Raw genomic sequence first — 25,514 nt, 5'->3', positions numbered from 1 at the left:
TATACTGGAGCTGGAGCTCATCCTGGCAGCCAGGGCTGGCAGCCTCGGGCCAGCTCCATGCTGGGAGCCGGGCACTGTTGGCCTGTAGGAGCCCAAGGATGGTGGAGCCAGAGCCTGGCTGGGTGATGGGCTCACCTGGCCTCCCACTGCTTCCTGAGCCATCTTGAGAACGTGGCATCTCAAACCTGCCATTCCACCTGCAGCCCTGCTGGGAGAAGAGAAACGTGCCCGTTCTGCAGCTGTGTGAGCTGCCTGCCACCAGCTCCACTGAAGCATGTGGAAGGATGCTGCTGACCACCTTAGAGAAAAGCAACAAAATGCTGCAGACAAATTCTGTAAAGAAAATGTTTTATTTAAAGTGTTAAATACCATCACCAGAATGAGTTTGATTTACATTAGTTGGTGTTCATTACAGGCCTAATTTGCCTTTTTTTTTTTCCCCAACTGTAATTCCTTTTAACTTTTTAAAACGTACTATTTACAAGACAGCAGTGATCACTGGAATAGTACTATTTACATGACTAAACCATAAGTAGAATTGCAGACGTGTGAAAATTAAAAAAATTACATTAATTTCTTTTAAAATAAATACTGCATAATGGCAACTATGTACAAACCTTCCATGCGTCATGTCCTTGATTTTAAAATTTGAAATAATTTATAGAGGACTATGCATACAAGAATGTGTGAGCACATCTCACAGTGTCAGGAAAAATGGTTATGTATTTTTGTTTAATATCCTAGGGGATATTGTAGACTGCATGTTAGTAGTATTTATTTGCTGCTGGTAGACAAATGTCTAAATTATTTCAATAAATATAATTTTACCAGTCTGTCTACTAACTTAACAATAATCCATTATATAAACTCTGCAGACAAGACACAATCTCATTTTCTATGATATTGCACAAAGTAAAAGGCATTATAAGTGATACTGTTATTACTTTTTCCCTCTTAAGAGGCATGTACAATTTTTAATGGGAAACTTCAATATATATTCAAATAAAATCAGAGTAATTTTGTGTGATCATAAAGGTAAATGTAATGTACTTCAAAAATTATTGCAAGATTTCAATATTAAACCTTAAGTAGGTATTAAAGGCATACAAAGACCTTGGAAAAGAAATAAAAGGATATTTTGTTATTAAACATTAGCCAGTTACATTCCCTTTAAATAACTTAATGAGAAGCTTGAACTTGCAGCACCACCCAACGGTAGTTACTGTCTGCAACAAAACCCAGGGTTCTGAAGATCCATTAACTGCAGTGAGGTTCTGGTAATGGTGTCAAATAGCTGACAGAGTGGTACTGAAAGGCTTTCTTTAAGGCTATTTTACCAACCAAAGACTGATACTTTCCAGACTGATATTACCTAATTATGTCTTTTGCAACGCAAATGTAGTTTATGAAAATTGAACTTTACAGCAGAAGAACTGTATGGATTTGTAACCTTTGTTGCTTTCATTATTTCAAAAATGTAGCAATCAATTTGGTTTAGTGCAAATAAAAGTGCTTAAATTTGTTTCCTAAAAATCAATCAGGTACTTAATTTTTCCTCTTTCCAAAAACCTTCGAGAAATAATAGTTCAGTCTTTGAATGAAAGATGCTGGTGCTGAAAAACAAATTTATTGAAGACATCTCACAATGGCCACATGATTCCAGTATTTTGCTGTAGAATTCAATTTGAAGGTGAGAAAAAATGAAAATAAGTTACCATGCACTGTACAATAAATTGCAAAAGTTCAAATATTTTCTTTATCAAATACATGCTGAATTACATTAATGTACTCCCAAGCCATGTTGCAAAATCCTTTTCAACATGCTTGAAAAAAAGTAAGCTCTTAAACAATATTTTTCTCAAATAATTCAAAATGCAGAACAATCTGCAACTCTGAACCAAATGTGGGGCATAAGACAGTAATAAGTCAAAAGGTAGCCATTTTAGAATATGCTGATCATCGTGGGAGGTAGAGGGGAAAAAGAGCAGAAGGAAGAAGGGAAATTGGGAGGAGAAATAGAGAAAGAAGGAGGTAAAAGAAGTGTACAATTTGCACATTATGTTGAACTTTACAAGGCTTGTACCTTTTACATTTAAATAAATTTAATATATTACACTTATTTCTTGTCACATAAACAGAATTTTAAATATTTGCTAGAAATTATTTTTTATTTTTAATATAAGTCTGCAAAAACACAGACCATGACTGCTTTAAAGAATGATAAACGTGGTGTGTCTTTGTATCACCCTGTTGCATTCTCTTCCCTTTAAAACCATGCACTAGTGAAATTTATTTTTAAAAATAATATAAACTGTTGAAAATGGCTGATTTTTTTTTTTTTGCAAGTTGCAGCCCCAAGAAAATAATTTAAGTGTTCAGCTAAATCTGTGTCCATGCAAAAAAGTTTCTTAATTTCATACAGTACAGTATATCCACAGAACTTTATTTTTCAGAGTCCACCACATCTGGGGTTTCACTGTGTGAACAGCTGGAGGTATGAAGCCCGCCACTGTAAGTCTTGAACCTTTTCAATATGAAGAGTTTTCAGATCTCAAGCAACTGCTGCAAGTGTCAGTTGACTTTTCCAGCATCCTTAGATTCTTCTTTTCTTCCAGTGTCTGCTAATCCACTGACATGTAACATGGCTTCATGGGAGGGTAACTCTGTTTCTGTGGCATAACCAAACTTTAGGAGGGGAGGGCAGATAAATAAAGAAATGGGAGCAACAAAACAGATATGCCATTGAAAAGGACTTTTGTTGCATGAAACAGATTGATTTCTTTAGTTTAGTCCATGGCTTCAGATTGGACCAAAACTGAGTCCCTGAACTCCAAACCTATCAGTTCTTCATGATTTCAGTCCATCACCTGAGGGCCTTCCATAGGGCACAATGTGTGCAACTTCCTTTAGAACACAGGATCGTGTTGCAGCCCTAGAAACAGGCTCAGAAGACACAACATTAAGCATGCAGTGTTACCAGGGTTTGCGACCTGTAATTTTTTTTTTTTTTTGTAACGCTGGTTGCTATGACGACAGTTTCACAGCTGCTATGAGCGAGCATACGAAGGTCCTGTTGAACTTTCAAGAGATGATTGGGAGGCTCTTCTAGTGAGAGGAGCTAAGGTTGGGTCTACTAGGGAAGAAGGAGGGAAAAGTTTGAACCACCCAATCACCATGTTGGACAGGTCCAGTTCATCTAAAAGTATCTGTGCCACTCCCATAAAGGATTTGTGATCCATACGTCCATAGTCTCCCCAAACAATTATCTGTTAGGAAAAGAAACACAAGAAAATAGAAAAAAATCAGCAAAAATGTCAAAAGCTTTAATCTGATTAGTCAAAAAACTGCTTATTTAATTCCAGTAAGGAATGAAATATCTGACTGCTGACATAGTTTAGTTCTCTGTAAACTAATCATGATGCAGTGACAGAAATTATCTGGGCACAAACTGCAGTTAACCACGATACCAGAGAAAACCTAGTGAGAGGAGCCCATATATATAGCAGAAACAAAATAACTCACTTTTGCTCACTCACTTATGCTCACTTGCATACTCAGTTTCTACTTGCATAATTAACTATTACTGTTGTGTTAATCTGCTCAGCAAGTATATACAATATGAGAATTTATTGCCAAATGAAGCCTGAAACAAGTTTGAAACTCATTCAGTGAAAACTGTGCAGGTGACGTTTTCAGGTTCAGAGGAATATTTATGCAAATTACCTGTAAAACTTTCCCATGGGGACTTTCTTCAAATGATAGAAGTTGCTGATAAAGTGGTTCCAGTGTTTTTCTTGCTACCTTTGTTTTCTTTTTGGCTATGCAGACTCCATTTTCTAATAGATACACCTTTACATATGGTGCTTAGAAGAATGAAAATAAATAACAGTCGGTAAAGAAGTCCAGATGTTTTTGTGTAACACACACACTTTCCATCATCATATAAAAATCTGCTTTTAAAGGATATATAACTTATAAGAACAAATCTCACATTCAATATTAACAATTATTCCCACACAAAGCATCCATACATTTTCTTTACTCTTCTCCTAGGGTGTATTTTTTTCTTGAATTCTTTTTGTATGTCTCTTTCACCATGAAACAATTCAGATTTTGACCTGAAAAAATCAGGTATTCCTATATATAGCATCCCTATATGGTACAATATGCAAAATAGGCCTATTAAGTAAATGCACAACTTGCAATGACTTTGGTGAGATGTGGATCAACGCTCCAAATTGTTAACAATTTAAAAGTATCTACAAGGTGAAAATCAGTGAAGAAAAGACTCTGACACAATTTCTATTTTGGCAGCAGAGCTTGCTAAAAATATCGTTGTATTGTCCTTTTCACATAGTGTTACAGGACATCAAATTATAAAATAAGGAGTAAGTATGAAATATTGTTCTACTTTTCAAGTAGATACCGTTTTCACATCTCTTGATTCCCTCTTCATTTCTAAAACTCCTATATAAAATCTTCAGTATATACCTTTCTTTCCACGACTAAGGATGCAGTTCTGGTAGCCTGATTTTTAATTTCCTCCTGAAGTAGGGCTGATTTTTGGTGTATCATTTCAATACGATATGCATTGGAGTATACAAAACTGTAATCTACTGAGATTTGAATTTTTTAAGAGTTGACAAAGCTGAACAGAAAAGCCACACTTTTTTTGGTAGAATGCTATTCTTAGAATCATAGAATAGATGGAATTGGAAGGGACCCATTAAGATAATCAAGCCTAACAGCTGGCCACGTGGTAAGATTGTTACTAAGGTTTTTCTTCCTTACCTGGCAGTGTCTTTGAACCTGGTTTTACAACAAGGCCACGGGCTCGGATTATTTCTACTTCCAGTTGTCCTTTCTTGTCCATCATTCCCACCTGAATATCTCCTAGAAAACAAAAAGAAATCCCAGCATTGTAATTCAGAACTACTCTAATATATGAAATGTCAACAAAATTTCTAGGATGGATATGTGGTGACTAGTATTATCTGTATTCCATCAATAAGTATGATCTGGATTTTAACACTACTAGATAATTTAATATTCACCCTCTTCACTGCTGTTTATGTTAAATTTAAAACCTCTGCAGTAACACCTTGTCTCCCATCTTCCATGCCTCTATTACTTCAAGTTAATTTCTATTTCTTAAGAGTTTCATATTAAAAAAAAGGAGAGCAAGGGGATTAACATAAAGCAGCTCTGTAAAACTGCTTGAAATCTCTTCACTGTGCCTGTAGTTTAAGACAAGTTATGAAAACAAAACTTGTGAATAAAAAAGTCTGTAAACATAATATTAACAAATACTTTGCACCTAAATTACCAATTTTTATACAATATTATCCAAGTGATTCAGACAAAAGTTTGGTCTCATTACCCCCATTTTAAAGATGGAAAACTGAAGAAGAGGTAAAAGATGAATTTTTCAAAGTAACTTTCTACTTTTGCATGTCTTCATAAGCATCCATGATTACATTCAACTTTGGCTGAGGTTGCAGCTTTAGTCTTAACTGAGTTGTTCAAAACCACAAGAGAAATCCAAATTTAAAGGGAATAGAGATAAATTTTATGTCCTAATTACCTGACAAAATAGATATCATATGCAGAAGACATAAACGCTTACCCATTGATGGCGTTGCCAAAGTCTGTCGTCCTACAAGCTGGGCAGGACCAAGTCCATCCAGAAAATCACTGAACTGGCTGTCTGCAGCCAATCTCACACCAGGGAAAATCAAACTAGAAATAATATTGAAAAAGAAACCAACAAAAAATACACTTAAAATTTCCTTTTGTTTGTGTTTTTTATTTGTGTGGTTGATTTTTGTTTTATTTTGGCTTGGGTTTGTTTTTTGTTTTCTAGATATTTTGCACTTAATGTTTGTGGGTTTGGTAGTACTGTAAGGAACTCACAAAACAATTACTGTAACTTTCAAAATCCCACAGTGTTCAACAAGCAGCAATTTAGCCTCCAGCATATAAACAAACAGGTAAAGAAAGCACTACTCCTCAATAATTTCCAAATTTGTATTCTTCCATCATGTTCTCCTTTTCTGATGCATTACAGACCACTGTTAATTATCATTCATGTATTCATATGAGACCAGTTCATTAAGATACCAACACATACCCTTACCACTGACTTAGTTACATGAAGGTTAAATTGCTCACACTTCTCAGTTACTGTGAAGTCAATGGCTACATATCAAACTTACACAGTAAAATGATTACATTAGACCAAATACTGGTTGCTATTTTCAAAATCATAATTCATTTGAAATATTTTGTTAGAAATGTCTTTGAGAATGACATCTATTCAATAACAGAATTGAAATCCCTTGTGGCAAATGTCCAAAGTAACTTAAAATGAAAATGCTTGTCATTAATTATCTGTGACCCATTACAGAGCAACAAGAACTAATGAAATTCGTAATGACCAATCATTAAGAAATGTCCATCCCAAATGCATATAGTGCATCAACTTGGACACATAAGATACATTGTGCATTCACAAACATATTGTCCAGTGCTGTGAACACCACTAACAGATCAACTCACAATAAGACTTTTCTGAGCAATGTCTCAGAGATACCACTCAGAAGTTTTTAACTTGGGCGTTTATGATGACCATGATACATGAAAGATTTACACTTCTGTGCAGATAATTTCTTCAGGTTAAAAGTAGCAGAATCTTCAAAAAGCTCTTGAGCCCAGTGAATGACACCTGGAAATGCTCTAGAAATGCTTTGCTCTGCATAGCACTGACATACGCCAGGAGTTTTTGGAAGAGAACTTGTCCATATCTGCTTCCCTTCCTGGCACACTTCATGATGATGATCTGACCCACCATGTGCCCTTCTCATGGCACAGCAGAAATGATCTTTCTCCTTCCTGCAGCAACTCTGGGAGACTGTTTCAGTCACAGGGGAAGACTTAGGCTTAGTCCATCAATGACACTGCCTTGTGAAGGGAATTCTGATTGAACAGGACCTACAGCACTCACTGTGCTTCTCTCTAACAACCAGTTTTATGGAGAAACGTTAAGAAACCAGGGCTGTAAATGCTGCTTACTTTCCCTCGGAGCTGTAGCTGTTCATGCTGCCATCTGTTGACTCCCGGCTCGCCTGGCGAGTCATCCAGTTCCTCATCTCCACGGCCAGCCCTGTCTCCGTGCTCCTCTGGACGGTGCTCCGCAGCTTCTTGCCCCCTGCTTCTGTTGGAGACAAAAGAGAAGCCCCCATGCCACTGTGCTGTCGCAGCTGGGCAACTGTGCACACCCCTGCTCCATGTGGCACAAACACTCAGAGCCACAAATTATTGACCTGTAACAAAACTTTCCATTAAAAATTATCGATTTTTTAAATAAAAGGCAAACAGGATCATAAATCTCTTTTACATGATCTTAGTTCTGTCACTGCCTGCTTTCCAAGGTCAGACAGCACAAGTCTGCTCACGGAGGTAACCAGATTTACACAATCCATATTCTAGAGTGTTTAAAATTTATTTTCCTTGGATGAATAAGTCCCTCTTAGGAATTCAATTAAAATGTTGCCATGATGTCAAAACCTGCAGAGAAATGTACTAATTCAGATGAATTATTGTTTTAAAAACATTTGGTCATTATCTCCTAAATCACACTACAGATATCCATTGGTGAGGACAGTAAACTACAAATCAAGAACCCTTCCTATGTTTTCTTCTCTATTCACTAGCTGATAAATTTATATTTAAAATATACAGTACTGATTTTTATGCACAATATGAAACACTTATTATCACCCCCAAGAATAACAATTTTTCTATCTATTTGCATGGTTTGATTTTACTTGTAAAAACAGCAATGTGACATATCTGAGTATCAGGGAAAAAGTACTCAAACAATGTAATAGCATTTTAGTGTAAGAACTTTGATCAAGACCTCAACTGGATGAAATGAGTAGAAATGAACCCTTAGTTTTATTTCGTGAATAAGACAGCCACTCCATGTAATTTCTGATTTTAAATGCTATTCCCTGCAATGGGGCAAGGAATTCCGCATACTGATTTCTCTTAATCTGTTCTATACACCTCTGAATGCAGCACAAGGATGTGTGATATACTGATATAAAAGAACAAGAACTTTAAATATTCTACAACAAACAATAACAACTCTTAAATACTGATACAATGAGTGTAGAGTAATATCCAATATCGTAGGTTATCGAAGAACTCAAGTTCCTTCTGCAGTTGTTTGTAGAATCCAGTACCCCTTACACCTTCTCTGCCTCATCATGCACTAGTGGTCAAAAGAACTTCTGGACTTGTGAGGCTGGTGAAGCTTTAGGGATTTGAAAAAGGAAATGAGCAAAAGGAGGAGATTGCCCTGGGATGAGGACCATCACACCCCAGGGGGATTGTGTGAGCACAGGGACTGGCTTAGAGTAAGAGGATCTGTATCCTTGGACAGGGAATGGGAGAGAGACCTCAATTCCAATGTGTGTACTCACTGTCGCTGTCCTACAGGCTGCAGTGTGGGTTGAAGTCTCCCAAGCCCCTCAGTCAGGAGGAATATTAGATCAGATAAAAAACATGGGAAATGTAGTGCAGTGGGAACTAAACACCAAAAATACCTTGAAAACCAATGGCTCCTTTTCAAGAAAGATTAATAACTCTGCAATATTTAGCAGCAGTGATATATTTCTACAGCAGTATCATTAGTGGTTCTAATCATATTGTTTATTACAAGCCTTCTACATATTCCTTAAGACCATCACTTTTAATCAGTACATACAAATAGTAATAGCAGAAGTAAGAATTTTCCTCTAGAACTTCAGCTACCCAGATGAATTCAGTATCCAGTAGAATGAAAAAATAAATTTACTGCATCAAACTTATTTCTAAAAATGCCCATCAATAATTGATGTCAGAAATGCAAATTAAAAAGGTACCAGGCTACTACAACATATGAAAAATGAAGGTCAGAAATCAACAATTTCATTTCTTTTGGGTTGCACTGTTCCAAGTGCCTGTTGGTTTATTATTTATATTCAACTAATGCAAGCTTGCAGGTGACTTCCAACAGCGGTCCAGAGTTGTTCTAAAATACAAGCACTCTTTCAAAGAAATATTCCCACAAACTGCCAGGAGAATATCATGCTGTAGTTTTGTAGAAAAGGTAGACTGCATCAAGATTACATGTGAAAGGCACACAATTCTGAGGCTCCACAAGATATTACTATTCTCTTCTACAAACTCATTTGATGAGTAAGCATACATTTTCATTCAGCCTCATTGAATGATGGTCATTCTCAATTAATTATTGCAAACATGAAGTCTCTAATGCAAATTTAAAAGAACATCTCCATCTTGCATGATTCTTCAGTATCTTCAAACATCTTTCAAAGATTTGTGAGTTTAGGAGAAATATATGTTCGATTATGTAATATGTGAAGGAGTATATAGTAAAATTTACTAATTTGTAAGGCAGATTTTTTTTCTGAACTAGAATTATAAGTCTGTATGCCTACATTGTAGAACAGAATTAAAAAAAAAAAAAACATCTCCATTGCACATCAATTTACTGAGAAATCAAGGCAGAACTTGCGCAACTGCCATTCATTCAAGACTTCCTAGAGGCACACATGTTCATAGCATCCCTCTAAATCTTAATTCAAAGCAGTTTTACTTTCCCACATTCATTTTAACTGAAATAAGTGGTCTGGTTCACATGACAACAGGCACACAGAGATACAACTTTGACACAGCATGGAAGTTAGGCATGTGTAGTATATCCAGCTTTTGTATAAGTCTGAGTGGTAAACAGTAATTATTTTGACCTTGACATGGAATTTAAGGAGGGCTGAAAGGAGGTTACGTGAATAACTATTTCCCAATTTTCAACAGAAACACACAGTGCTCTTGACTGCTTTCTCCAAAGAGAAAGATCTGACTTTTCATCAATAAAGCTCCTAATCATAGTGTTGATGCTTCTTGAAGCAAGAATGGAAGATTTCAACAGCAAAATGGCAACTTGGAATAGAATTAACAGAAGACCCAGATCTGGGTGTCATGACTCCTGAGACACTGCTTTTGACATGAATATTCTTTCAGATGAAACTTGGCTAAAGTAATATACAATAATATACGAGTAATATCCCCACTTGAAAAATGTTATTAAATCAAAAATAATCCTATTATTCCTCAAACAATTTAAAAGCAAAGACAGTATTTGTGCCATCAATAACTTATGTTTCATAAATTCAGCATTAAAAATTTTACAAGGTTTCAAGCAGCAATGAAACCACCAAGTAGCTACTCAGCTCAAAGAAACAGCCTTTAGTACCATACTTCTAAGCTGTAGCTAGTAGAGCATCTGGTTGAAGATCATATTACTCTACTAAAGACAAACTGGTTTCCCTCATTCCTACCTAAAAACTGAAACTTCCTCTTTTATGTTAATTTGACTACTCATGTGGCTGCATTCCATACTGGACCCAAATCAGAAAGAACAAACAAAAAATATGATTTAATTTTTTTCTTTACCTTTCAAGACAGATAATTTCAGGAAAGATATTTGCCGAGACAAGCACACAGTGGAATGAACCCAACTAAGGCAATACTAACCTTGAGCTAGATTAGTAACTTGGGAATGCACCACTCACTCAGAAATAAATAACTGGTGTCACTGTAAAAGTGGGGGTTGGTTTTATAATCCTAAAGTATATATACTTATACACTCATGTTATGCATGCTGTTTTAATCTTATCAAATGAAAAGATATGGAAATGAGAGCTTAGAAGTGTACTTTGTTGTTATGTTGCTGAGTACCTACAATCAAAATCATTTTACTCACCATTTCCTAAACTCTAATGAGGAACACTGAAAATGTTCTCCAAATTAGTATAAGCTAATTGCCCTAGCAAAAAGATATTTCTCTTAAGTCCCCACCACAAAATATGGAATATATTATCTGAAAAACACTGGTTCAGATTCTTGCAGCCATATTGTAAAGAGTGGAATAAATTACCAGAAATAATTGCATTGGTATTTATGAAAGCACATTCATTCTTACAGTTTATCACACTGGTAATTTAACTAATATGGTTACTGCAAATAGACACCACAGGCCACATTTGCTAAGTTATGCACGGAATTATTTGTTCTCACAACTTGGAGTGCAAATCACTTACAAATTAGGGATGCAAAACTACTGATACAATCTTCAATAGCAGATGAGGAGAAGTCAAAAACTCAGTGAATGCAACAGATTACCTTCCATCATCTGGGATGTAGCCAGATGAAATCTGCTGCTGGTGGTGAGAGCGAGAGCTCCCAGCTTGCTCTAGGCAGGAGCTTCCTACAACTGCTCCCCAGCAGGCACAGAGCCAAGAGAGGACGTGGTACAGGCACAGACAGGCTGGCCATGCCAGTCCCCAGGTGGTATGTGGTCTCTTGGTAGGATTTGTATGGAGTACAGAGCAGCTGTGGCTTCAGAAACACACTTAAGTGCTTGAAACGGCTCCTCTCTGCTCTCTCCACCTCACCAGAAAAGCTGCAAAAAAACTCCTTCAGCATTGTCATCTCAACTCAGGAGTTAGATCCACAAAGCGAATAAGCTGCCTTTAAGTGCCCAGTTTTTGAGACTAAAATTCTTTACATACCTGTTTTAGATATGTTAACAACTGGCTTGATAAAAGACAGCCTAAGAAAATTTGAACCTATGGAAGAAAAGAGGGACAGGGTAGATCTCAAATTCCCTTGCAGCCACACAGCTCTGTTTCTGGAGCAGCTCAAGTTTTTTCTGCATTGAACAAAACATTTAGCTCTTGTTGAAGGACTAGGAAGCACAGCCAAGTAAATAATTTCTTCCTCTGTGTTACCCACAGACCCCAAACAGAAGACATGGTTTAGGATCTATTAATTTAAGCAGGATTTGGGAAACCCAGATTCCATTGTCACTTGAGTTTGAGCTCATTTCACTGATTCTCACAGGCCAGTGCTAACAGTTTTGTGTTACAGTTCTTCTGATGGACATTTTGACAGTGCATGCTGTCAGCATTTCTGAAACCCAAAGAGCATCTCAGAGCTAGGAGGAAACTATAACCAGGCGCTTTCTCCTACTTGTAAGGAAGAGGAGAAGATCTTCCTGCTTCTTTGAGTATCTGAATGTAAAATACTGATAAATTTTGACTGTGGCAGGAATAGCCTGCCCTGATATACCTAAAGCAGAGCTGCCTTCAGCAAGAAAGCTCTTCAGTAAGGGAGCAGCCAGTTTTGGAAAGTGTGAGAGAGTCTGGGCTGACAGCCTCAGTCTGCCTGATGCATTTTTAAATTTCTTGGGAGGCCTCACTAGTTCTTCATTTTCTGTCAAGAAACACTTTTTCACTCTTGTCCTGTTTTTTTTTTCTTTCTTCCTCTGGCCATAATGGAAGCATGGTTAATTAAGATAGCACCTAAGAAAATGTAAAAGAGAGAGCTGAATTAAATAACCAACAATAATCAACTGCAAAACTGTTGCTTGTACTTCTGGTAAAAGGCTGGGATAGAAGATTTGTCATCCCATTCTTGATGAATTTCCTACAGGACACAAGAGGCAGCCATCATGAATCTCATTTGTTCCTGGTCAGACTACAGCATCCTTTGTCTGCATTCTACTTCCCTGTCACGGCAAGGCTGGTCCTATGTTCAGCCAACTCCATGCCTTGTTGAGGCCAGGTGATGTGAAGTCAGTTTATCACATGTGGCTTCTGAGCAATGCTGTGGTTTAAGGCAAGCACCTGCTCCTTCTTTCCCACATCTTAATGTGTCTAAAGCTGTATTCTGCCACTTTATTTTCACTGCTGTTCTGATGTCCATTCTCCAGTCTTAACTGATCCTTCAGCAAATTGTTAAGAGCATCAGAAAAGAGAAACTGTTTTTGTCTGTGTGTGGAATCCATCACTTTAGGATCTGCACCTTATGTTCTCAAAACAGTTTTCAAAATATCTTTACAGGACTGAATTGTAAACAAAGAGCTGTTTTCCTACATACACAGTACTTAATGTTCCTAAAACTTTAGTATCCCCAGGATTATTATTCAGAATCACATGCTAGATATAAAAAGGACACATAATCATCTTGAACACCCTAAGGTTGGTTTTCAGCAGCTGTGCTAAGTAGTACTTCTGGTAACCTCAAATATATACAGAATCACAGTAGAAAGGTCTGATGCTTAGCCATTCCCTTGGCCATTCCTTTGATTCCTTGTCCCAAGGAATCAAAATTAATTAACCACAGCTGTAAGGAAGAGAAGGGTTAATGCTGATGTAATTTCCACTTCTCTTTAGGTTACCTGGCTCTGACTATACAGCAACAAACAGACTATGCAGGTCTGGTTGGATCCTTTGTTTTACAGATGGTGATTACAGATCTCGACAGTGAGATGCAGATGAGGAATAGAACTACACACTCAGGCCCTTCCAGCACCACTGCATAGGTCTCTGTTACTGATAAGGCCACCAGTTTTCTAGGTGTGGCCAGAGGATTTACCTGCCAAAAGTCTCTTTACCTGCTGTAAACCTGAACACAGAAATATGACAACAAAAAGCACATGGCTTTCTAGCTGTAATGTCCCATGTGACAAGTGACCTGAATGAACAGTTCTCCAGGAGCTCTCATTTAGACCAGTTATGATCTCCACACAGATAAATGTTCTTATCATTCAAGTTTAATAGATCTATAATAATTGTGCATATTTTGTGCATGTATCAAAACAGAATGGTAGCATTTTATATCCACTTTGTACATCCTGTACAACAATCTATGTAACTAGAAAAAGTGCAAAGCAGTGGGAAATCAGTCTCATCCCCAGTCTATTAAAATCCTGAAAAACAGAGCAAGTAACTTTGTGGAATTACATTCTAATTCTGTATACCATTTATATAAAAAATAACTAGATAGGTGTACATCGTCATCACAGGAACTCTTCACATCCAGTCTCTGACGTTGCCAATGACAAAGGATGATCATCCAAAGTAAAGAGAAACCATTTTGCAGTTTTAAGAGATAATGTTTTTATGTTCACATGGACATTCAATTTTCTGGATGTATACCATTCTTATTGATTTATTAATAACCATAATTTCATGCAATGTCAAGAGCAGATTAAAAATGCTTAAACAGCAAAGAGTACATGTATTGAGGAGCTTAGAAATGCCTTTTTTTTTTTTTTTTTTTTTTTTTTTTTTGCGTTATATGAAGTGAGACTCACTTTTGAAATATGGAATAATGGCAGTAACACTATTCTCTACTCCAACCTTGATTATTTTTATTGTAGCAAGGGACATTGCACACACTATCAGACAGATTTGGGCAGCATTTCTGAATGATGTAGCAAATGTGTTGAAACAATTCAACACCCTCTATTTAAGGCTTAATGAGGTAAATGGTGCCAAGAAGCTAGATGGCTACTGAGATTACACAAATTAGAAACAGCTCTTCCTCCTTTGCTTTGTCTAAGATTAATAATGATCCTATGCAAATATCATTATTTAAATAACCACAGTTCACAAGAAACTGATCAAATATCACATTGTAATGACCCATTTTCAAACTACTGCTGTTAAACATTTACCTCTCCAAACTGAAACAATGACAACACAGTGTGTTGCTGCTCTGATTACAGTCTTGACCTTGACATTGAAAAATGACAACTACAGCACTTAGATATGAGACAGTTTTTTCACATGTTTATGTAGGTACCATCAGAGATGCAACCTATCATATCCTGTAGCTTCACTGCTGCTGCTACAGCCATATCCAAATTATCTGTCAGCTACTCAGGGACATACTGCAGTGTAACCAGCAGTTTAGAAGAGAAACAGAACTATAACAGAAACACAACTTTAAAAATCTACTGGGCATTTCTAACTCATGTTGAAGCATGTTGTGCTTTGAATGTCAATCCTGCAGTTTCTTTTCTTTTCCTCTGGTTTTCCAGAATACATGTGATATTTTTGTCATGCTCTTTACTCCGCCAGCAACAGTATAATTTTTTCTATGCTTATTTTTTTAAAAGGTCATATCAATCTTGGCATCTACAGCTACTTTGTCAATACAGTACCTGAGTATAACTGATAAAAACTCCTGTTACTTGCTCGAAATGCCTGCTACACTGCCTCCACCCTGGAGCTCAGCCCATGGAGCTGCAGAAATGGGACAGACCCACCACCATGACGAGAAGGCTGACCCAAGTCAGCCCCAGAACTGTGTCCTAACGGCAAACAGAAAAAATTATCAACTATAAACTTAAATGTCATGCAGATTCTTACAGAACAATTATTATTGCATATTCAGAGTGCCTCCAAGATGAGTGACCCCACCATGGCATGCAACGTGCAGAAGACAATCTCTGGTGTGTTAGCATCAATCGAGCCAATACCTTTAAAGTTTCATCTCTTACAGTAGATAACCTGCCACAGGGCATTATACCCTTCCTTCATATCTTTCCTTGGCTCTGCCTATGAACATTCCACATAAACAAGGTCATCTTTACCACCAAGGCAAAAATGTAGGCCAATTCCCCCAAGATGATGTAGTTATTCTCATTTTCTTCATAGCCTGATATTCCTATATTACTTTATTATTTTTAAGACGGTAATTTTAAAGGATAACTACTTCATGTGCAAAATTCTTTTCACTTTAGTAATTACTGTGCTAATGAATTTGTTGTTACAACTTCCCCCATTTTCTATTTCTGGCCAAATTATTGTCTGCTTGTTATTGTCTACTGGGACCTCCAAAGGGACACTGTGATCTGGTGGTCTAACCACAGGAACAGAATCCAGGAACTGCTGAGTTTTATTCCAGCTCTACCAATGTGCAGTGATTAATCAGTAAGAAATGCATGCCACTGAAGCCATTACCAGGGCTCAACTGAGCAGCTCAGCTTACCTTTACATAAGTCTTGAGCCTTCACTGAGGGACAGCACTCCTGCTGACACCTATGTGGGATTGAACAACCCCTCCAGCAACTTTCCCAGCGAGTTATCAGCCAGGTGACAGGAGAGTATAATGTGCTCCTATTCCTGCTGAACTCCTGCAGCAACACTCAGATACTTCTTTTGGTCGACATCAATATGCAAAACTGCAATGTAACTTCTCCTCAGCTAACACAACTAATTTTTGCTATTTTTGGCACAACTGTCTGAAGAACATTATGTGGCTTTTTTTTTTTTTAAATTGTCTTTTGTTTTTCTAACATACTGGGAGACCAAGATGCTTTCCAGTCCTTTCTGAATTAATTTATGTCTTAAATTATCATAAATTATTTCTTGAAATATGTCTTGAATTATCATAAATTATTTCTTGAACAACTGCATAGGAAGAGTAGCAGTGGGACACTGCCCCTGCCTTCAAGACAGGGGACAGACTCCATGATCGCCCAGTGTCCCATGCAGCCCTGTCTTCTGTCATTTCTCTGTTCTAACTGAATCTTGCTTGCAGCCTTCTCTGCTCTCCACCCTCAGCCAAAGCACTGTCAGATGCAAACCCAAGAGGTTCCTGTGCACTGGTGAACCAAAGGTTTGGATCAGCATAGGCTTAAAAACCTAAGCACACCAGGGTGAGAAAAAAAGGCATCAAGTAAGGGACAGATGGAGAAGATTTCTGTTCTCAAAGACTCCATATGCAGGAGATGTATTTGATTACTCCTTTGTGTCCCACAGTTACCCTGTCGTAACACCTGGGTGAGAAAATGCCCCTCACTGCTGACACTCCTATGAATGAGTTACTGTGCTGGGAGTTTTGCAACGCTCTGATTTCTGCTTGGGTGAAACCAAACGATTGCAGTCTTCAGCACCTGCAAAGCATTTGGCTTTCCCCTTCAATCTCATAGCCTCACTACCACCCAAAAGTTTTAGCAAAAGAAGATATTAAATTGAAATATACTCCCTTTCAGCGAGCATAGTTCTGCATACAGACCTTGCTGTGACTAGCACTCCACAGCTGCACTCCTGGCAACATGCTATTTGACTGTTTATAACAACACCTCAGTGTAAATGCAAATCAGAAGTGAATGTAAATAGAGTATAAAAAGGAAACCATAGCAAAAATTTGTTACAGTAAACAATACACAGTATAATTTGAGGAAGCACCAGTCCTACTCATAAAAACAGAGGCAGGCTTTCTAGTGATCACATCATGTGATCTGAGCCTCTCTTCTTTTCTCTGCATGTTGGATAACTCTACTTCTTCTCCAGTTAGTTTCTTGTACATAGGAATTTGTTCACTCAGTTGTTCACAGGAAAGTTTAGTACACTCATGCATTACTTGTAAGCATATCATGTGCATGAAAATTTGCACTGTGACTATACAGACATCTAAAAGGCTTTCACACACATTTTTATTGGAAATTCTCTTATCTTTTGACAATCACAAAATTTCTTTAATTTCAACAAAGCCAAGATTTCAGAAAAAAATATGGGGCTTGGAATGCTTCAAGAGCATTCATAGAGATACTGATTTGTACTCTGTCCCCACACCTCTTCAACAATTTCCATATAATTTAAGTCTGTTCCAAGTGTTGACACCAATTCTCACTTCAGCATGCAGGCCACACATTTTATCATCAACGAATCTAAGAATATAAAATGCAAAAGACACCTCTTTAAAATCCTTGATACTTTGACAACATACATAATCTTCTCTGACACCATGTTAATCCTGTGTGTACACATGCAGACATATCAGAAAGAAACTGATGATGCAAAGAATTATTTTCTAACACCTTTTACTAGATGTGCCTAAGAATAATAAACTCCTAAATAATGAATGTCCATAAACTTGAAGGATTAATCTCAACTGATTAGCAGGTAAGAAAAGCTATTTTAAATATCAGTTCTCTGTACTGCAAACCTGGCCAACCATGGCAAGTTCAGGCCTAGCCATGACAAATTCCCCTGTACTCTGCATTGGTGAGGCCACGCTCCAAGTACCGTGTTCAGTTTTGGGTCCCCCAAGGACACTGAGGTGCTGGAGGGTGGCCAGAGAAAGGCAACAATGCTCTAAAAAAACATGTCTTATGAGAAATAGCTGAGGGAACCTGGGCTTGTTTTGCCTGGAGGAGGCTTGGGGGGATCTCATCACTCTCTACATGCAACTGACAGGAGGCTAGTGAGGTTCAGTACAGTCTCTTCTGCTATGCCTGCAGTGAGAAGATGAGCAAAAATGGCCTTAAACTGTGCTAGGGAGATTCAGATAGGTACTAGGAACAAAAATTAACTGTTAGGGTGGTCAGGCATTGGAATAGGTTGTCCAGGGAGATGGTGGAGTCACCACCCCTGGAAGTGTTCAAGAGGCATCTGGATCTGGCTCTGGATGACGTGGTTTAGGGGTTTAGGTGCCTTGAAGGTCCTTTTCCAACCTTGCTGATTCTATGATTGAAATTTATGGCTGCCCACTGAAAACAGCAGCCTTTTGCACAGCCCAGTTCTTCAGTACATCACAGCTTGGATGCCAGGGCTTAAGAGATCTTCTTCTTTAATCAGCCAACATGTCAAAGGGATCTTCTTAATAATCATGTTCAAAGATAGCTTAAAAATATTGATATGTTGTATTGAGTTACTTGCTACTAAATTACTTCTGAACTTGACAGTACTCATATTCTTTCATATCAAAAGATACAACTCTGGACCAGTATATTCACTTCAGCAGTTAATAAATGAAAGTCTTCAAGAGAGTATCTCAAATAAATGCCTCAACAGGTCAGATTTTCTATTTGTATTAAAAATACAACTGAGTGTGAAATGTGAAAAAAAATCACCCTTGTAGCAGGTTATCTTTCTTTTAAGCTATCCTCCACATGCAGAAATAACTACATCTTGATGACAGTTAACTTATGAAGTGAGTTTGACATCTTTTTCAGATTAAACTATAAAATAACACTTGTATGTGAACATGGGAGCGCATGTACCACACCCACTTTAATTACATTACATTAATATAATTGCATAAAAATTCCTAAGACAACAAATTCCAATTTGAGTGCAGAGGTGACTTGCCATCCAGAAAACACATCACAATTTTTTTCTTTCCAATCCCACTGAGAACACTTGGGAAATGATCTTAGCAGTCATGCCTGCCATTCCCTCTGTAACCTGGTATGTCTAAATTGAGGAAGCAGAAACCCAAATCCATGAAACTGCAATTACATTTCTATTTCTTCATGGGAAGTAATGAAATACATTTTCAAGTGTAGCCTACACCTAAATAGGATCAGATAACATAAATCAACAGCATATGTGACATATGAATCAGTATACAATCCTTTAACACTTCTGTCTAAATAATTTGCCAGCACAAAATAAATAAATCATTACAATTACCCTTAAATTTACTAGATATTTCTCTACTGATTTCCATGTACTTTATATTTCTTTGAACTAGTGATCAATTTTAAGCAAACAAAAATTCCACCAAGGAATAAGTCAAATGCTTCCTAGAGAAGTAAAAAAAAAAAAAAAAAAAAACAAAAAACAACAAAGTAGAACAAAACAAATCAATACTCTGATTTCACACAGGATTAATGCAATTATCGTAGCTAAAAATCAGGACTGAAAAGAAAATGCTTCTGGAATGAAACAATCTTTCAAGAACACCTAAACATGTTTAGCATAATTTATGATATTTTCAGTGTGTGCTTTCAGCCATAGTGTTTACTATCACATCAAGAGTATTAAAAATGCCATCTGAAGCCTACCCTGCAGTCTACTGGCAATATTTTGCAGTTCACTTCATTGTTCAAGGCAGGGAGCAGATGAGGGTACTGAAGGACAGCACAGTTTGCCCCAGGGGGCAGCCACTTCTTTTCCACTGGAAGGGGCAACCTGGCCAGCCCCAGAGTAAGGGCAGGGAAAAGGTGAGGGACCATGCCTTGGGGTTCAATCAGAAATGAGATGCTTTGGAGAAAAAAATTCAGAGACTGCTGCACATGAAAAGATAAATCAAAACACACTAAGAATGGGACACATTAGCCACTGAACTCTCAGCCTGAAATGTGCAAGGTGATAAATGAACATGCAGATATTTTAAATAGATCATGAATGGTGCACACACAGAGCTGATACATGTTTGCATAGCAGCACTGGACTGTTTAACAGTGTTCACATCTACTGAAGGTGTAATTTCCTCCATTAATCCTAATGAAATTAAAAACCTTGAATTAGTTCAGATAAAGCAAGGGAAAGCCCATCAGTTCATTCTATACATAAACATATTTAAACACAACAGACTGTTTTCTTTATAACACCAGTACACTCAAAAAAACCTCATGAAATACAAGTTCCATCCTGGACGGAGTTTGGGGCCATGTTTAATTATGTACATACATTTGCACATCCCAAACAGTAAGTCCTTTTTGGGGGGCCATGGCTACGCAGAAAATCCACTGCATTTCTCTCGTTAGAAACTGCTGCCCCTAAAGAAAGGGTATTTGGGGCCAGACAAGGGATACCTGAACAAACCTGCAGACTGTCAGAAGAGCACATGCGAGGAACCACCTGTGTGGTTTGTTTCTTGTACGAATGAGCAGAAAATTGAAGCATCCTTTATTTTTTCCCCCCAACACAACTAAAGTTCATCAAGTAACTTCATCCCCAATGTGATGATCTGTTAAATCACACCTCATCCTCCAGCTACAAGCACAGTGCCACCACTCTCTCTCTCAGCCCAAGCCACTGGCCATCACTCGTGTCCCCCATCCAGCCCCTCGCCCATCACCGACCCCCGGCCCCTCACCTCCGTCCTCCTCCTCCAGGGAGTTCATGCAGGGAAAGTAGACCGCCAGCGCCTCGAAGGAGGCGGAGAGGCTGCTCCGGCTCTGCGAGCGCTGCATGGCTCTCCCGCCGGCCGCCGTCTGCCGGCCCATCTTGGCCGAGCGGCACCCGCCTTTGGCGCGGTACAAGAAGCGCGGCGTCTTGGCGGCGGGGGCTGCGGGCGCCGGGGAGCGCTGGGCGGGCTGTGCCCCGCGGAGCTCTGCTTTTCCCCGCTCTGCCCGGCTCTGCCCGGCTGTGCCCCGCTGCTCCCGGCGGGGCGGGCCGCCGCAGCCAGCACGGAGCCGCCTACCAGCGGGGCCAGCGCTCAGCCCCCGGCGCGGGGCTCCGGGACGGCGCCGCGCTGCGAGACTGGCGGCCGTAAATACCCAAAGCGGCGGAGGCAGGACCGGGACACGGCGCCGGCCGGTAGCGGCGGGACGTCCCGCAGGCGCCGCCCGCAGACTTGGTTGTTCTCCGCCCGGTTCTGCCCGCCGGGCTGGCCAGGGATGCTGGAGGCGGGGGAGGCCGCACAAGGGGCGGCCCCGGGGCTCGGCACGGAGCGGGGATGCAGCAGCCCGGAGAATTCCCCGGGGGAGCGGGGCTGGGCAGCGCTTCCCCCGCTCGGGGCCGGCGGGACACACCTGCAGCCGAGGGGCGACTGTCTGCTCTCGGGTGGGCTCTGTGAAAAAGGAAATGACCGCCTGGACCTGAGAAAGGCTGAGGTGGAAAGGGGTCCCTGGGGCGTGAGGCGGGGTCACTGGAGCCAGCTGCCCTAGCTTTAATTACACCTCCAAGGATAGAGGAAACCTCGCTCGTCAATGCTCGCACACCCTCACAGTGAAAAAATGTTCCCTGTGGTTCAACATGAGCCTTCTGTGTGTGAGCTTGTGCCCGATGCTTCTGTCAGTGGCCCAGCATCTCCTGAGGAACCGGCCCTGCAAGCCACAGGCAAATCCTTCATCTCTCCTCCACTTTAAACCAAGCTGTATTTCTCTAGAGTACATCTTCCTCCTTAGCAAAGTAGTTTGATTTTACCTTTTTTGAATCCACTCCTTAGAGGATTTGCTCATAGCCACAACACCTAATTTCAGGGATTTTATCCAGTCTTCCATATCTTCCTCAACACTATTTAATGTTATAATTTTTTCTTTTATCCAGTATGTTACATCAATTGAGTGTGTAGCAATTGGCAACCTCCCCCCTAAAATGCTAAGAAATTAAAGCACTGGACATGATTAAAAAGAGGTGCTAGCTACTGTAGCAATCTTTTGCAGCATCAGTAACTTATTTCACTATAGTTCACAAGAGTGCTATCAAACCTTGCACATGGTTGTGGTTTCCTTACTGGTCCTTTAAACAGTAATGATAGTAAATGCAGGGCATGGGGTGCATTCAGTTTTCTTTCAAATAAAAAAAGAATTCTCTCAAAATAATGGTAAATCATGTTTAGGGTTTGATCTAACAAATCTTGCAGACAGAATGATGGTTTGAAGTGAACTGAAACTCTTCATATACACTTCACACCTCACATGTGTATTTCCTTGAGCTGATGATTGGAAAGTATAATAATAAGACATTAAAACCCACCAACACTATCACTGACATACTTTGCTGAGGAATAAAAACTAGTCTGAACTTTGGCATTCAGGGATGGAACTATCATCACTCAATCTACAGCAAAGCAATGTTTTTTTACAGATATTTTTACAATTTGTCCCGTAACTTAATTTCTAGATAACTATAATCTATAATAAACTATAATAAAGCATATAAACTATAATAAAGCATGTTTCATGTAATATCATAGGAAATTATTTTAGAAGAACATAAATCCTTTATTTCCTCTTTACTGGCTATAAAAGATGCCCAGGGCAGCTTCTTTAGGCACTGACATCTTTTAGATGTCTCATTCAGGTCATGCTCCAAAATATGTATTTAGTTGCTGGTTATGTTTCTCTGGCTGCATGCCCAAGTTTGTCACCTCCCAACATATCCGTGATGTTTTACAGATTAACAAGAAGGTGAGCTGCCAAAACAGACAGACACCTCTCTTGTATGCCACAAGCAGGCCCATTGTCAGAGTCCAGAGCATCCCTTTGGGCCCCTGGGACCCGAGCAAGAGGGTTTGAATCCTGGACAGGGGAGTCTGGGACGGGTCCAGGGGAGTTGGAGACCCTGGCACAGAGCTCAGGAAGACACTGTCTTTGATTTCAGCCCATGGGAATGGCTTCCAACATTGAGAGAAGAATTGCAAACCACAAAGGTGTGAAAAACAGTAGTTTAGCTTAGCACAGGGTTGAAAATTGTGTAGTTTTGGGTTTTTAGAATGTAGGTGAATGGGGACAAGATGGAAGATTTAGGGTGGTGCCCTGGGTTCTTCTTCTCCCTTGGCCTCCATCTTCTGCAGTGACAGGGGCACCAAGCAGGTCAAGGAGATTGGGTCAGAGTAGAGGTGACCTTTTTAATATAGGTGATAGGTATTGGCAAGTAATTGTAAATAATAGACACGTAATTATCTGTATAAGAGGACAGCGACGTCCCATTGAGGGGGGAGTTGTCCTGTGTCCATGCTGCTGAACAGACTTCAGCCAGGGACAGAGAAAAATGTAAGATAAGAAATAATAAACAGCGCAAGAAACCTTGAGAAACAAGACCTTGAAGACTCCGTTTCCTTCTTGCATCTGGCTCGGGGCCTCTCAGAGGGCAAAGACTCTCAACCACCTGAATCTTGGGTGATTAAACCCGAGAGCCCATGAGCACTCTGTGATGGCAGAGACCTGCCAAGGTCTGTGGTGGACCCCTGGCCAGCCTGCAGTACCTCTTCCCCTAAAATCACCCTTAGCATTACATCCCATTAAAGTATATTCAAAGTATATTCAAGTGGTAGAGTGAGCTTTACCTGTTTACACTTTAAAAAGATGTTACTGAAATACTATAAAGCAAACAACTCTAAAATAAAGTGTAATGGTAGTAATAATAATAAAAAATGTCTAATATACATAATCATGTAATTAGTAAACTCCAATAAAATGTGTTGAAATAATTGCTGAAGATATTTTTAAGGCTTGGTGACTATAGAATTTCCTATCTATAAACACTAAAGCAGACAAAATAACTACCTTCAACATTTTTATGAGTGTAAGATATGGCAGAAAATTGTTATGTAAATAACAATTGATGACAGCTTTTGAGAAGTTGGATAGTAAAAATCAGTTAATATTCATTACATTTCAGATGAACTACTGGTTACTTTCACTAAAACAGTTAAATAAAACTGGAAAGACATTGAGAATGCAGAGAAAGGCAAAACAACAGTTGGGTGACTTGGAGATATTGACAAAAATATAGATAAACTCTAGAATACATATTCAAAAAAGAGCTACTGATTTGGAACATCTATTTCATCTACTTTCACTCACATTTATAAATATTCTTGTGTGAGTACTCTCATTAGAAGTACCTCTTGTAGCAGAAATAATAACACTTCCTTAGAAGCCAGAAGGCTTTAAAGCAGTCTACACTTCTTTCCCTTCCCAAACAAGAGAATGAGCACATCCACCAGCTCCCCCTAAGCTCTGACCTCAGCAGAAACTGTAAATCTCCCTGAGACACAGGACCCTGACAGCACACTGGACCAAACAAGACACTAATGGGGCACTTCACTGGTGACATGCAGCCTCAGTGTGGCTGCACACACAGGTGTGGCTGTCCTGCAGTGCCAGAGCCCCAGCATCTCTCAGCCCCTCAGCAGGGAACCAGACCTGGCACCCACAGCTGTTAAATATGTTGTTTTTGATAATATTGGATAGTATATAAAAAACTTGTGACTGTCATTGATAAAATCAGCCTATACCAAGAAAAGCACTTTAACACCTCAACAATCTGTAGTCAGTTACAAATTACCCTGAACAGATATTGGGATATTAGGCACCTATACAAAAAAATCTGTGATGAAACAGATCACCTGGATTACCATCCCATCCAAGTTTCTTCAATATGCTTCTGTCCTAATTTTCTTTCTTTAAGATAAATGTTTAAATGGGAGAATGAAAACAGACACAATGAACTGAGGTGAGAAATCCATAAATTCCCATGGTATTTGGGGAGCTTGCCCTCAGTTTTTAATGATTGCATTATACTAATAATCTAATTGATGGCAATCTAGACACATCCTGAACTGCAGAAAAGAAATTTACTACCCTGACATTGACAACATCCCTCAGTTGTTTTGCTGATTGTTTGAATTTTAACTGATACTTATTGATTTGTGCCACCAGGTAGAAGTGAATAAAATTCCTGCTAAAGGAACAGCATCTAAATTCCCATCTCAATGCTAAATATTAAGACAAAGAAAGAGACTCCCAGGTATGCTATTTCTTTAGCATTTTCATGGTTTGCTGAAAGAAACTATGTTGTAGGAATCCAGGTCAAACAGAACAAGGTCAAACATCTTCTATAAATGTATGTCCTAAGGAAATTCTATTTGTAGGGTTGGATTTCTTATAAAATATTTCAATGGCTAATCTAAAGAATTGTGGAAACAATTGCTTACTAGTTGTGTTCCCTGAAAATTACTAAAAGATGAATTTGTGACACTGGATATTCAGTGTCAACCTACTCTAAATACAGCCAGACAATAATAGGATTCTGAATTTAATAAATGTATCTTTCTCTTTTTATATAGATTTCCCATGTGTGGTAATTTAAAAACAATATAAAAATTAATGTATCCCCCATGTTTTTCCA

At 38.9% G+C, this 25,514-nt stretch overlaps 1 protein-coding gene across 4 annotated transcripts in view; it reads right to left on the bottom strand.

The window, feature by feature from the left end:
- Positions 1-410: 410 nt before the first annotated feature.
- The window catches only part of RIMS2 (regulating synaptic membrane exocytosis 2), a gene marked incomplete at its 5' end in the record, with an annotated part of 477,503 nt that continues 452,399 nt past the window's right edge, over positions 411-25,514 (bottom strand). For all 4 annotated transcript variants that reach the window (XM_083865898.1, XM_083865900.1, XM_083865899.1 and 1 more), the window contains 5 exons: positions 411-3,266; positions 3,724-3,863; positions 4,792-4,893; positions 5,627-5,739; positions 7,072-7,213. In XM_083865898.1, the coding sequence (XP_083722024.1) occupies positions 3,048-3,266; positions 3,724-3,863; positions 4,792-4,893; positions 5,627-5,739; positions 7,072-7,213 (716 nt within the window). In that variant the 3' untranslated portion in view covers positions 411-3,047. The remainder of the gene's footprint in view (positions 3,267-3,723; positions 3,864-4,791; positions 4,894-5,626; positions 5,740-7,071; positions 7,214-25,514) is intronic.

This window comes from Zosterops lateralis (genome assembly GCF_965231275.1).
Source record: "Zosterops lateralis genome assembly, chromosome: 1".
NCBI classification, from domain to species: domain Eukaryota; kingdom Metazoa; phylum Chordata; class Aves; order Passeriformes; family Zosteropidae; genus Zosterops; species Zosterops lateralis.
The sequence above is the reverse complement of the archived record's forward strand: the minus strand, read 5'-3'. Positions and strand labels throughout refer to the sequence as shown.